Source organism: Lycorma delicatula, chromosome 5, assembly GCF_047948215.1.
Source record: "Lycorma delicatula isolate Av1 chromosome 5, ASM4794821v1, whole genome shotgun sequence".
Classification (NCBI taxonomy): Eukaryota; Metazoa; Arthropoda; class Insecta; order Hemiptera; family Fulgoridae; genus Lycorma; species Lycorma delicatula.
In genome coordinates this window covers 25,336,976-25,352,038 of record NC_134459.1, presented here as the reverse complement: position 1 = coordinate 25,352,038, position 15,063 = coordinate 25,336,976, and the positions used below count along the sequence as shown (strand labels likewise).

The 15,063-nt window shown below is 28.6% G+C and overlaps 1 protein-coding gene across 2 annotated transcripts in view; it reads left to right on the top strand.

Moving 5' to 3' along the window:
- LOC142324817 (E3 ubiquitin-protein ligase RNF103-like) overlaps nucleotides 1–12,912 on the top strand; it is a 40,472-nt gene extending 27,560 nt beyond the window's left edge. For both annotated transcript variants that reach the window (XM_075365834.1, XM_075365836.1), the window contains exons 6-10: nucleotides 3,466–3,716; nucleotides 7,010–7,164; nucleotides 8,929–9,082; nucleotides 9,699–9,981; nucleotides 12,435–12,912. In XM_075365834.1, coding sequence (XP_075221949.1) covers nucleotides 3,466–3,716; nucleotides 7,010–7,164; nucleotides 8,929–9,082; nucleotides 9,699–9,981; nucleotides 12,435–12,688 — 1,097 coding nt within the window. In that variant the 3' untranslated portion in view covers nucleotides 12,689–12,912. The remainder of the gene's footprint in view (nucleotides 1–3,465; nucleotides 3,717–7,009; nucleotides 7,165–8,928; nucleotides 9,083–9,698; nucleotides 9,982–12,434) is intronic.
- The last annotated feature ends 2,151 nt before the right edge of the window (nucleotides 12,913–15,063 follow it).

The following is a 15,063-nucleotide window of genomic DNA, read 5'->3' as shown; positions in this document are numbered from 1 at the left end:
GAAAGCAACCATAACAAATGAAATTCAATCGATATCAATTGAAACACTTGCAAAAGTTATGGATCAAGTGTTAGTTCATAGTCAGGAATCCATACGATTCAATGTAGGATACCTGAAGTCTGTAATTTTCAAAAAAGTAGGCAATGTTCATTTTCCTGTGCCATACTACTACTTGCTACTTCAATTTTCTAGCTGAAAGTTTCACACGAATTAAATTACACTAAATATAAATGTGGTCATTAATTAATTGTTACTCGTATAACTACCTACTACATTATTACAAATCTAAAACCATAAATATAATAATATACCACAAACAGATTTTTGGAAACCATGCTTAGGATCCGATGAAAATTTAGTTGTATTTGTAGTAGAATATGTAAGTTTGATTTACTTTTTGAATATATTCATATATTCTATTGATGTAGAAGAAAAGTTATTAATGTTAATTTTCTGTTAAATTAAGTAGGTACTTTTTACTCTGATAAATCTTTGAATACTTACAGTTTCCAAGGGTGCAGATTTTATGCTGACATAAAGATCAATGTCTTATTGTTAGAATATTTTCTTAGTTTTATATTAGTGATGTTGCTATTATTTACTGTTAAACTAATAGTATAGTTCAATTTCTTTAAAGAGTTTAACATTATGCTGTTGTTACTAACAACGGTACTCTTTCTTTAGTCTCAGGGATTCTCAAGATCACTGTAGTACACTTGAAGTACAGTTTAGTAAGTAGAGTGTGTTCAGCAGTAATTTTTTATTTATTTTTTCTTTTATAATAATTTAAGTTATTACTGGATATCAGTAATGTTTCTTATTTGAGAAACAAAAGGGTACTTGAAGGCTATCATATAAATGTTGCATAATCTTGCTTCGTATTGGTAGTGTAATTAGGAAATGGAAATACATCCGCATCACTACTTCCTAAATAGTCATATCCTTATTTGTGGTGACTCGTGTAGTGCTCTCCCAGCCTTAGAAAATATTTATTCCAGACATCCTATCATCACCGAAATCTAAAATGCAATCGCAATCTTGAACCATCGCCACACACAAGTGAGTTTCTGCTGGATTCCTAGCCACGTGGGGATTCCAGGTAATGAAGATGGATGTAGTCAACCATCCTTCACTACCTTTATTACTACATCTGACTTTATTAACCATGTCAAACATGCACTTCATGCGAGGTGGCAAGATAACTAGATTGCTACAGTTTACAACAAATTTCACTATATCAAAGATACTGTGTTGCCATGGGATTTCTCACACAGGAAAATTCACCGAGAGGAAGTAGTCCTCTGACGATTCCAAATAGGGAATACAATAGCTACACACGGGTTTCTGATGTCAGCAGAAAATGCACCGGTATGCCTATAATACAAATGCTACTTGACTGTGCACCACATCCTTGTGGATTGCATACGTTATGCAGCCTTGCATCATAAATTTAAATTGCCCAGAAGTTTTCATCACATCTTGGGCAATAATAAAGAAGTTTTGGACCGGGTATTTTTATTTCTTCAATGTATTAAAGTTTTACATACTTTTTAATAGTGTTTTTGACATTTTCTTTTTTGTACGGTAGTAGTATATTTTTGTATTTAGCATTTTAGTTTCAGTTTTTTATTTTGTCTTTATTTTAGTTTAAGTTTTAATTTTGTTTTTAAATTTCTACTTTACGTTTTTATTTTTGTTTTAATTTTATTTTCTTAGTGTCTTATTAGATTTTATTTTTATATTTCAAATTTTGGTTTTCCAAGAAATGATAACACGAAAATGTTTTTCGCCTACAAAAAAAACTTCCTAAGTAGGAAGTTCTTCTTATCTATAACAGGATGAAATTTGCCATCTAATTGTTGTTACATTTTATTAAGTTTTTATTAAACCATTCTTAATGTTAGTTGAATTGAGTTGTTTATTCTTTCATTATAATTACCTCATACGTTAAAAAAAAAAAATTAAAAATATGGTAATAAAAATTGAATTGATTATTGGAATCATTACTGTTGCATGTAATCTTCTATCATTCAATTGACATTGATGATTATTAAAAAAAGATTTGGTTATAAATTTTTTTCTTTATCAGTTTTCATTATGTTAGGCCTTTATTATTAGAGGGTCAGTCAATAAGACTGACCTTTGTTTTTAAGATTTATTAGTACAGTTTAGAAATTTAAAACATTTTTACTGCTTTTCTATGTAGTCTCCTTGAAGTTGTACAGTTTTTCCCTATGTGTGAGGAGCTTGTGGATCCCTTTATAAAACGTTTAAGAATGTCTCAAGCCAGTTGCATATAGACTTTTCTACTTCATTGTCACTGTGGAATCTTTGTCCTCTCAGTGCCTCTTTCAATGGCCGAAACAAACAAAAAATCGTAAAGGATAAATCTGGACTGTATGGAGGATTTTCTAACGTATCCCAGTACACTTTATCCAGTTTATCTTGAGTTCTGATGATTGTGTGAAGCCTAGTATTGTTGGGAAGGATTCACATCTTTGATAGGTTGAGAGCGCCTTTTGTTCCTGTAGGGGGTATTCATTTTATCCAAGAGCTGACAGTAGTATGCAGTATTTATAGTGTGGCTTTTGTGGAGAGCAATTTCAATCCCAGAAGACTTTTCTAACTGATAGACATGTCTTCAACTTTATAAACAGGTTTTTCTCTCCTGCACCACTCTATATTCATCAATTTCAACTCAGAAGTGTAGTGATAGGCCCATATCTCCCAACATATATGAGTATTGGATGCAGAAAATTATTTTCCTTACATCAAAATTGATTCAGGGTCCTTTGGAAAATTTTCTATCAGGCCTACCCATTTCCATAGCAATTTCATTAATCTTATAGGTCAGTCATCTTCAGTGAGGTCATGGATCAGTCAAATATTGTCATCCGTTACATTTATCTTGAATGCCTATTGTGACTCATTTTCTACGGCTTCATACCGACTTTTAATTTGCTGGCGCATTCTTAAATTTGAGTAAATAACAATATCATATTCTCTATCCTCAAACTGCACACAGTCTAGTCAAAATTTGGTTTGACACCCTCATTCATGAGAAACTTCAGGATAATACGTTGTACAACTGATGTGGAAATCTCCTGCTTTCACATGACGCTTCTGATAGAAAGACGCAAGTGCGGACAGGGAAAGTGTCCATTCCCTCCCCTCATCATCACTGTCAGTATCCCTCTTGTGCCATACCACTCATGTTCATATGTGAACCGTGAAGACAAACATTTGGTTTACATTTAACTGACTTGTATTAATAGTAACTAAGTAATCAGACCAGTTTATTATTTAGTCTTTCTAGAATATTATTGTTAAGATTAATAATATTATTTATTAGAAACAAATACATTAAAGAATAAAAAAAAGTTATTATTGAAGAATTATAAAAAGGATGTATCATTAAAATTTTAAATCTTTTCATTTGTTTTTATTTTGAAGTTTTTTTTTTAGGCCGAATCAAATTTGGAATGTTTACATTAAAAAAAGATGAATCTGAAAGTTTGAAAAAACGAGTAGGTAGAACACCTAGTTATGTTATTACAACCCCTGAGGGAGTTACTATATATGGTCAACGTAAAGGAGAACACTTTAATTTCAAATCCATGAATACATTTCTTCGCTCTATACAACCTGAGATAAATGATATATTTTTATGTAGCTTATTATTTGTAAACATGATTGTGTTGCTTCAGATATTACAGGTCAGTTAAATTGAATTAAGTTATCTTTCTTTCTTTCTTTATCATATAATTTCACTGAAAATAATTTTTATATAATTACAATTGGTATAATTTTTTTTTTTTTTTTTTTAATAATTAACTTAAACATAATTATTATCTACTGTCATATTCTGATTATAAGTAGTTCACATACCAGAGCAGCTAAACAGAGGTTACCAAGTGAGAGGTACCTATTAATCTTGGACATATCCAAATCCTGGGCAATGATAAAGAAGTTTTGGACTGGGTGTTTTTATTTCTTAGAACTATTAGTATTTTACATACTTTTTAATAGTGTTATGTGTTTCATTTAAAATTTTTATTTTCTTCTGTTATCTAAGAAGGAGCCTTTTACACTGCTCTCGGAATTTGTTAAATTTATCTTATTTTTATTTTAGTTTTTTATATATACAAGTTTACTTAAATAAATATTAAGTTAAGTTTGTTTTTAAGTTTTCTATCTGTGACAGTAGTTATATTTAATTTTAGGTATTTTAAGTGATATTTTATCTGTGTTATTAGTTGTTAAGTTTTAGCTTTTTAATATTTTTGTTTTTAACCTAGGTTTAGTTTTTTTGTTAATTTGTTTAATCTTCCCATTATCCGAGTTGGGGACCTTTACACCCCTCTTGGACTTTATTAAATACTTTTTATTTTTATTTAAATTTTACGTTTTTAGTTTTACAACTATGATATTAGTTTTAAGTGTTTTTAAAAAGAAATTTTATTGTGATAATAGTTGTAAGTTTTGTTTATTTTTTTTTAGTTTTTAAGGCAGTTCTAGTTTTTTTTTAGCAGTTTTTTTTTCTATAACATTTTATTCCAGGCGATGATAACACCAAAGTGTTTTTTTCCCACAAAAAAAAAATAATTGAACATATTCAGTTTTATTTTTAATTAAAATTTGGGTAATAATTGTTTAAGTAGTCATGATTTTTAATTATTATTATTATTACATTAATAATACAAGACACAAAACTATATTATTAATTATATCAAACTATATGTTAACATCACTCTAAGAGTGTAAATGGGTGATAAACAAATGAGAAAGAGAAAGGTTTCCAAAAGGACCATACGGAATAAGATATGCAGGATCTATAAGCCTGTAAAAGACAATAACTGTGACAAATGGAGAATAAAAAAAATTTTGTACCTGTTAAAGGAAATAGCTGTCATGCTTGAGATCTCTGGCATGACCACCTGATAACGTTAGAGGCGATGGTGCCTCCCAAAGCTGAGTTATTCAGTAATATGGGTCTGGTCCTGGCAGGAAGGAGGGGAAAATGCTTGAGATGCAAACATTTGCAGTGACTAGGACACGTATGGAAAATGGATGATCTAAGACTGACAAATAAAATATTCCTATTGTGACTGAAAGAAGAGTGAAATGGTTTTGGCAGATCGTGATGGATTTTTATAGACATTTCAGAAGAGAAGGCAGTGAAACCAACTCAAGAATGTAATGTGATCTCATAGGGGCCTGATTGGATGGTGATTATTATTATTTTTGCACAATATTTTGTGAAATTTGATGAAAGATTTAGATATAAATTTATCTAGATTACTGTATATTCTTAATAATTTTACATAGTATCCTCAGTATCACTTTAAATTTTTTGTATTTGTATGTATATTTATTATTATATAAATGCACGTATATATTTTTTTATTCCTGCATTAAAAAAAATTGTAATTAAAAATTAAGGCTGAAAATAATTTAAAGGTATCTTTCAGCTGGGAAATTCTCTTGTACTCTTATTTGATGGTTATTTATTAACATTATAATTATGAGCTTAAACTTAAAATGAGTCACATAGTACAGGATCATTTTTCATGCAGTGATACATGATTCACTGTCATGTTCTATAAGAGGCTAAATATGACTGTTGCTAATAAAATGTAAATATTTTGTAAATACTTCACTAAATTTTTGAATAAATACAGTAAACCACTTTGATTGTTCATAATTAATTCTCAAGTTTAAAAGTATATACATTTTGTTGTTACAAATAAATCATCAAATATCTATTTCTTCATATAGAAGTGTTTGATTAATACAAAGAGCCAATAATTTATTTTTATACAGATGATATAAACAAGAACATTCAGTTGTAAAATTTAATAATTTACAGTAATTTAAATTGTTACCTATTTCAAGAAAGTGAAATAATTTTATCACCATAAAGATACTATGCATTCAAAATGGAAAATTGGAAGATTCATGCCATAATTATCAAGCGTAAGATCAATTATTGGTAATGATCATGTATGTTTGAATGTCTCTATATGATAATTACTGAACTAAAGTATTTCTTTGTAAACTACGTGAGTAATAAGTTAGGCCTTAACATTTTCCTTTATGTTGACAATGTACCTGTTATAATGAAATTGTTTTTCTTAAATATTTAAGTTTAGTTCAAAAGTTTTTCAGAAAATTAATTATCAAGTATATAGTGAAGTACTATATACTGTTGAGTATTAAATTTTAAAAAAACTTTATTGAACCTTTTATTGAAAAGTCTTGTACCTAGAATTTATTAGATGTTCCAAGGAAGAACTGACGCTTAAAAAAAATCAGAGAGAGTACTTGCAGCATCTCAATTTGTCTGGTGTTTTGTCTTTAAGTATTTTTCATAATTTTACTTCTATTTTGTTTTTATCTCAAAAATAGAATTTTATAAAATAATCTTTTATTTCGGTTAAAATTTTTGACCAATTTCAATATGTTTTTTCTTATAAATTGTTTTATTTCCCATTATGCTGTTAAATTCCAAATTTTTCATATTTTAAGTTTTCAATTTTTGTTTGTACTGGAGAAAAAGAGATGATTGATTTAGCTTCCCATGTGAGTAATGCATTTCTCTATTTAATTTTAGGCCTTAATATTATTAAAATAATAATAATTTTTAATAAGCTGTTATTTATTTTTTTTAGTTTTTTGAAACTAAATTGATTTATTTGACCATTTTTATTTTTTTATAAGTTCATATCTAATCCTTTTCAAATGGTTCTAATATAGTGAGGGAAAATGTTTTAATTAGATTAAAAAACCTATTAATGTATGTATTTTTACTTTATTTTATTAGCATATATTTTTATATTATCGATGTCAGTTATTTAACATTAGTCTGACTTTCTGAATCATTGGTAAGTATTATTATTATTGTTGTATTAACTTATTTTGTCATTTTATTGGTATTTATTTTTATATTTTATTGCTATTATTTTATTTTTATTTTTTTAATAAATTCACTTATATGTTGTTTAAACAGGTATCTGTTGATCTCTGGTGGAAGAAAATTGTCAGTACTTTATGGATTATTGTAAGTCACAATTTGTTCTTGTTTTGGGTATGGATATTTGTGTTTGGTATTCGACGGTGGCCTTTATTTGGTGTAGTAACAGACTCTCTTCTTGTTTTTGTCAGGTTAGTTTTATTATCATTCTGATCTAAAATTATCATAATTTTTATAAGTTTTCTTCATGTTATCCAGTTTATAATTTGTATGTGAAATGTTATTAAAAATTATGTGTACACCCAAATGAAACTGTTGTTTGTCACCCGCTTAAATAACAAATGCCATCAGTCTCTTGCTCTTATAGGGCATAATAAAGCATAGATGGCAGAGGATAGCTGTAAAGTAGGAGCAATTTCCATTAATGTATGTCAGTTTTAAGTAATTTTAGACTAATTTAAGCATCTTACGTTACAATAGATATTTATATCATACATTTAGTAACCGATTGATCTCACCACCTAGAAAAGAATATAGTTCGCTTTTTTACAGACTAGATCCAACAAACTGAATTTTTACAATATTTAAAGTACCTGTATTGCTATAAACTTCTTATAGTTTTTATTGCTTGGCATTATATGTTTACTGTTATTTATAATTGTTTAAAGATTGTATCTACATAAAGAGACTGAATATGTTAATTTTTTGTTATTTCTTATTTTGGTTTCATCATAAATTTTTATGCTACCTTCCTTAACAAACAATATTGATCAGTAAATTTCAGTTTATTTAATATGTAACTGACAGTTTCTGAATTGAACAATGACAAATTTTAAATTAGTTTTAATTTTTGAAATTCTGATGTACGCAATGAAAGCATTTCTAGGCTAGGCTTGGCTTCCAGGAACGTTTTTGTTAAAATGGCATTATTTCTTTTATGTGTTATGTTAATTGAGTGAAGGTCCCTAAATCTTTAAACAAATAAATATGTGTTATTGAAGATGCAAACAATTTATCTTTGACACTACCCCAGTAAAATAAATTAATTGAATTGTTAACTACCATGTTTGTAATCCATCTACCATTATTCTAGAAATGGAACTATGTTCTATTAAAAAAAGTCACTCCCATTCAGTAGTTTATTATTAGTCACAACACCACTGCTTAATATCTAGGTTCACTAGCTTTTGATTTTATGTTTTTCAAAATGAAAAATTTGTTTTGTTAAACTGCACCAGATTTTACCTTCGGTCTGTTGCATATGAAAATAAACACTACACTAGGATTTTCTGTATTGTATGGATCTGCTCACCTCTGATGTAAAATGTAATTTTTGTCTCTGGAAAACCTAATGTGCTGGAAGTAATCATTGTCATCAATGATTCAGAACAAATTTGTTCGTAAATCATGATCCCTAGATACTAATTTGTATAATTCATTATACAGATTTGCAGCTTTATGCGTATAATTGCAATCATTCATGAAAAATTCTTAAGGACTGTGGTTCAAGGTACTTTTAATTCACAAAGGACAATTCAGTTAAAATGTTGTGGTCTTCAAGTGATTGTAACCTGCATTGTTTCGTCTTTTACCACTATTCAACCATTTTACAAATGCTCTTGTCTAATCGTTCTGCAAATTTTTGTTGATGGATATTTTGTCTTATAATAATACAATCTCATTGGATTTGAAAACATTACATCTCAATGCAACAGTTCTCCCTTAAGCCAGGACCATGCTAATCTAGAACAAAAAAATAGCTGAATTCAAAAACAAATCTCTCTCTGTTAACAAGTAATCTTATTATAGGGTATGTTTACCATAGACATGTTATCCCTTTAAAAATACTATAAAATATCTTCATTTTCTATATATTTGGAAATGATATTATTTAAATTAAGTTTTTACTTATGATTGTGAATGATGATTAATTATATAAATTTGTAATGTTTCAGATATTTCTGGATGAGTCAGTTAGGAACATTTGTTCGTTCTGATTGTCAAGTTATATCCAGTCATCCTGTATTGTTTATTATTTCATTTATTTTGTTTGGATATGTTGCTAAACAATTTGTTTCGTTTAGATCATCATCTACTCAAACCCAACAGGTTTGTTTATGTAAATATGTAATTTATTGTAAGTGCCATTTTAAATGTTTAATTCACATTTTTCTGGACAAATCAGAGTAAATTCTCATTTTTCCTCTGTGTATTATTTCTACAATTTATGTATACTATTTACCAGTTTTTTATCTATAATTACTTCAATGCAATAGTGATTTAGAAAAAAAAACAGCTCATGCTGGTAAACATAGCACACCTCAACACTGGGTTCAACTTGTTTGCTGACCTAAATAACAAAATTATTCTACAGATTAAATTTATTCTGTAAAAATCAGTTGTTATTTGTAACAGGAATAAAAAAATTTAATAATATGAGAAGATAACTTAGTTACTTTTTAATGAGGCAATGCACAAAGACGCTAATTATACCATTGGAATCTTGGTAAAAAAAAAAAAAAAAAAATGGCTCTATTACAGTATTTAATTTATTTGATGCTCTCCTTCAGACTTCCAAGGTTCTGAAACCATCAGATTGTAATTGATGAAGTTTTGTTATTGTAATTGTATAATTCATTATTATGTATCAACAATAAAGGAATTAATTTTTTTAGTATTATATATGTCACATAGATTTCGGAACAATTTGTTTTTATTTTTCTAGGGTACGCCAGATCAGAGAACGTGGTGGGAAGTTCTTCCACTGGACTGCTTGTTCAGACCGATTTCAACATCTCCATTATCATCTTCAACATCACACATTCACCCATATGTTCCCATGCCTGGTCCTGGCCCATTTGATACACAGTTAGAGGAAGGGATTGAAATGCTCATAGAAAGATTGGCAGTTCCAAATCTTTGGTTGCAATCACATTCTCATAATAGTGATTATATTAAAGATCTACCTGTTTGGAAAGTACCTTCACCAACAGACGAGCCTGACGAAGGTGAATTTTACTAGTATTATTTAAGAATTTATTTATTTTTAATATATCATAATTGACTGGGAATCAAGTTGTTCGTAAAAAACTGATATTCTGTATTTTATGAGTAATATGTAAAGTACTCTTCTGGTGTAAATAAACTAACCAAGTGTAATTAAATTTAAACCAAAAAAGATCAACATTTTTTGGACATTAAATTTTGATGGTATTAATTTTTTTATTAATTGATGTTAAATAAATAACCATTTCTTAGTAGGAGAAAGGTCATTTTATGAAATGCTGTATATTTGAAGTTTGTATTGATCATAATTAAGTAAACCTATGAATTTCCTTAAAATTGCAGCCATTCAAGAATGATGTTTTATTTATAATTTAATAAGTACAGTTCCTATTTCTGTGTATAAAAATCTTATTGAATAGCTGTTTATAGAGGGAGAATTTATATACATCTTATCGTAGAGAAAAACGTTGATTCTTCAAAGTAATACTAAAGTATGTTATACTTACTAGATGAATACTTCCTATGAGAAAAGTCATAACAATAGTTTTCTGAGCCTGTCAAAATGTTCTTTTGGGAAAGTGATAAATGTAAAATGTCATTACAACACTGAAAAACCATCAAAATCATTGGAGTGAATTGTTTTCTCATGGCATTAATGTTTATAATAATAGCACTCATTTTCATTAGGTTGCTTTAATTGAAGCTTTGCTAGAAATTTTTGGAGAAATCCAATTACAACAAAAGGTTCTAAAGCTCAATATCAGAGGGATTTGTGTACTTGAATCAAAGAGGTTATAGCGTAGAAAAACTGCTGCTTCATATTTTGGAAATATGAAGCAGCAGTTTTTTTTTCTTTTTTAGATTGTGTTAACTCCTGTACTCCCTGTTGAGTTAAAGCAGTTTATATAAGATGTGATCAAGAAATAACAAGAATTAAAATTTTTATCAAAAAGAATTTATTCTTTATTGATATTGTTCCCCTCAAAGTAGTCTCTCAGAGATGCAATACATTTCTGAAAAACAAGAAAAAGTAACAGGATGCAGAGTTTTAATTCTGAACTTGTATGGAGAATTCAGATGCTGTGGCATCATCATGATGTTATTTTTGACTAAATAATCATGAATTAAAGTTTTAGCTGGAACATTTTCAATGTGCAAAATTCAACAATTATTTGTTCACTTTTGTACAACTTTCTGGTTAGAATTTATAATGGAATTTATATTGTAAGAAAAAAAAGGGTAATTGAATTCAGCGTGGTTTTTCAGTAAATTATATTGGAAGGATTGAACCATCATCTCAGTATCATATTTGTGTACATCTATGTTTTGTTATAACAATTTTAATAATTCTTGAATAATTCAACAGTGTCAACCAATAATTCTGCAATGTTTTTCTAATGTTATTTTTGTTGAAAATTCAACAATTTTAGAACAAATTTTGCTGCTACTAATCTCATACCCAAAATGTCAGTCAAAATTGTTTCACATGCACCATAAGAGATTCCTCTTCAGCAAGCACTCTAATAGTGACTGGAAGATTATTGATCATAATATCTCTTTATATCGTTGATATTTTCATCAGTTGATGTAGTAGATTTATTTTAAATTTTTATAAAAGCCTTCTCTGACTTCTTTATTCTATTTTTAATCCAAATCCTTTGTTCTGTCAATTTCAAACAAAGTAAATCATCACTCTTATTAAAGTACATCTTAATTACCTAACTTCCTACCATTCTATAGTAAAAAGATACTCAATTGAAAAGAAAGGATGCAGAATTAAAAACTTCTTGTTAATCTTTTATCACACCTTGTATAATGCATCTTTCACAACAGAAAGATGTAACAATAATTTGTTGCTTTGTACTACCTGCCACAGTCTTTTTTTATAGGTATGATGCATGAAGTACAAGAGACACCACAAACTTTATCCAAAAGTAATAATGATCATTGTACAGCCAACCCTCTAGTGAACTCAGAACCCTCTAGTGTATCCAGCCCTCTAGTGAACAGTAGGTGTCACTTGTAGAGCTACATATTGCCTGCATTTAGTGGGCTTGGCATGTTTATTAGCCAATGTATATTCGGCTCATTGAAAAAGACAACAGGAAACAATTTCCTTCATACTTTCCTCTGTAACCATAGCATGGGTTGCTTTAATTCAAGTTCTTGAGAGTGGCTATCATTTTCAGGATTAGCTTACGATTTATATCAGGTCTCCTGTATTCGTGTTGTTTAACTTCAGTAATTTATTAGTTCTTACAATTTTTGCAAACATTACAGAATATCTTTAAATTTAACCCCTCAGTTTTTTAGCCTAAAAGATGTTCCAGATGTTTACGTTGAATAGAGAATATTCCTTTATTGTAAATAAAGCACCACCAGTGAGCACAGTTTTTATTATTTTAACTTTTCTATGATTTGATTTTATTAATATGTATATTTTACAAAATTCCAGAGGTTTTATTGAGAATGATGGACAGTAATGGAAACTCAGATAGACAACCTGCTGCAGCTGCTTGTGGTGAAGATTGTGCTGTTTGCTTAGAAGGTTACCAAATTGGAGAAACATTGTGCGGATTACCATGTGGACACTGTTATCATCATCAATGTCTAATGTTGTGGTTACAAACTGATAATCATCATTGTCCAATATGCCGCTGGCCGGCATATAAAACGCATCCTCATCAACATAAATATCATAATCAATGACATCTAATACACACTTATAAACTTCAACATTCCTGCATGTACGATACTAATGTATTTTGATTTTATTTTTAATATATATAATTATTTTTATTATTAAAATTATGAAATTAGTTTTTATGTTCTTATATTTTTTAATTGTATTATATAATATGTTATATAAATTTTTGTACATATTTCTTTATTATGCATTATCATATTAAAATATTGTAATACTTTAAAAAGAATTTTATGTATTGTTACCACCTTTCTGCAACCTCTTATAAAAGTCCGTTTGCTTAAAAAAAATGTGTACCTGAACGTAATTTAGAATTAGATTTTTTTTTAATTCCATATTTTAATTATACTATTTCATATTATTTTGGTAACAACTACTCTTACACTGTTGTTCTATAAGAAGTAGTTAAAAGGTATCAAGCTGGGAAGGCATATTTACATATGATTAAAAGTGTACATTTGAACTATGTTAGTTCATTCAGTTTACTAATGTTTTGTGTTTGATGTCTTATGCTTTCAAAATAAATTAACATAGATTCTTTCTAATGTAAAATACCTGTTGTTTATTAATGTTATTCTATGTTTTATCTGTCTCTTTAAGATAATTAGTGAATACAAATTCTATGTTATCTCTAAATAAGGTTTGGTTTCTCATAACATTAGTATATGTAAAAATTAACATTATATATATATATATATATATATATATATAAAAATGAATGTTTGTTTGTCCCATATCCATTCCTATGTCATTCATCCGATTACGATGAAACTTTGGTGAGTTGTGAGCACACCTGTGAAGGTTATTGAATTAGTTTGAACCCGCTAGGTGACACTAGGGTCGAAATATTTAAAAAATGGTATTGATAGTCCTATTTGGCCCTTATTGAGAATATATATTAGTTACATGAAAAGAAAAATTTTTGCAAAATCTATACCCACTAGGTGGCACTGGTGTCAAGATATTTACAAAACAAACAAACAAATATGCATACAGACTTTCTTTTTCTGTATATATAAACTGCAATTAACATTGGCTTTTACATATGAGTGTCCACTGTAGAACTAAAAAACTACTGGACCGATTTACATGCCTGATAATGGGAAAAAGGGAAAGGAGAAAAGTGAAATGGGGGAGGGAAAAGGGGAAAGAGGAGAAAGGGAAAATGGGGAAATAAATAGGGCACATGGAAACAAAGAAATATGAAGATAGGAAAAAGGGAAATAGGGTAAAAGTGAAAGGTTAAATTTTATGAAGTCCCATAATGTTCAGTTATTTTAATGTTTTACCAAACTTTCAATTGCGTTAATTTAATCTATATATATATATAGATTAATGCCATATATATACTCAAATCTACCAATAGCAACGCATTCCCGGGTCTGGAGGTATATATAAAAATGGATGCTTGTTTGTTCCATATGCATTCCTATACAGTTTATCTGAATGGGATGAAATGTTAGTGAGTTGTGCCCATGCCTGTGAAGGTTTATGAATTACAGGTGTCAAATATTTCAAAAATTTGTTTATGGTCCAATTTGGCCCATATTCAGAACATATATTAATTACATAAAAAGAAATGTTTTTCGCAAAAAATTGACCCAATAGGTGGTGCTGGGGCTGAGATATTTCAAAAAATTGTATTTATGGTCCGATATGGTTCATATTCAGAATATATATTAATTATGTGAAAAGAAATATTTTTGTAAAATATGGACCTGCTAGATGGCACCAGGGTCAAGATATTTTGAAAAATTGTATTTATGGTCTGATTTGGCTAATATTCAGAATATATATTAGTTATGTGGAAAGAAATATTTTTTTGATAAAGGAAAGAAGGGGAAGCGGTGAAGATTGGAAGAGGAAAGAGGTGAAAAAGTAAAGATTAAATTTTGTGGTGTTTCGTAATGTTCAGTTTTTTAATGTTTTATCAAACTTTTATTTGTGTTAGTCTAATCTATATATACTCAACTCTAGCAGTAATGAAGCATTGTCGGGTCAGCTAGTATTTAATAAGTTTTTCTCATTACATGTCTGTATCAGCAAAATTAATTTAGGATTAAAAAAATCTATGGCTGTTGTATTGCATTTTCACAAATAATTTTAATTTCATAATAGTTTTATGAAAATAAACTTTTCTTGAGCTTTTGTTCGTCAAAATGAGGAAACAGAAAATTATTTTATTTATTATGATTTATTTTTTAGGAAATTAATTTTTTTGTTCTAAATTTTGTTACAAATTCCTATTATATAATTAATTCCTTCTAGAGTCTAGTGATTGACACCAACTGGCTTAGTTTTTCACTAGTGACAGTAGATGTCAAATATGAAGAGTTATCCATCTACTTTTTCTCTCTTACTGAAGAGAAAGGATACGGAT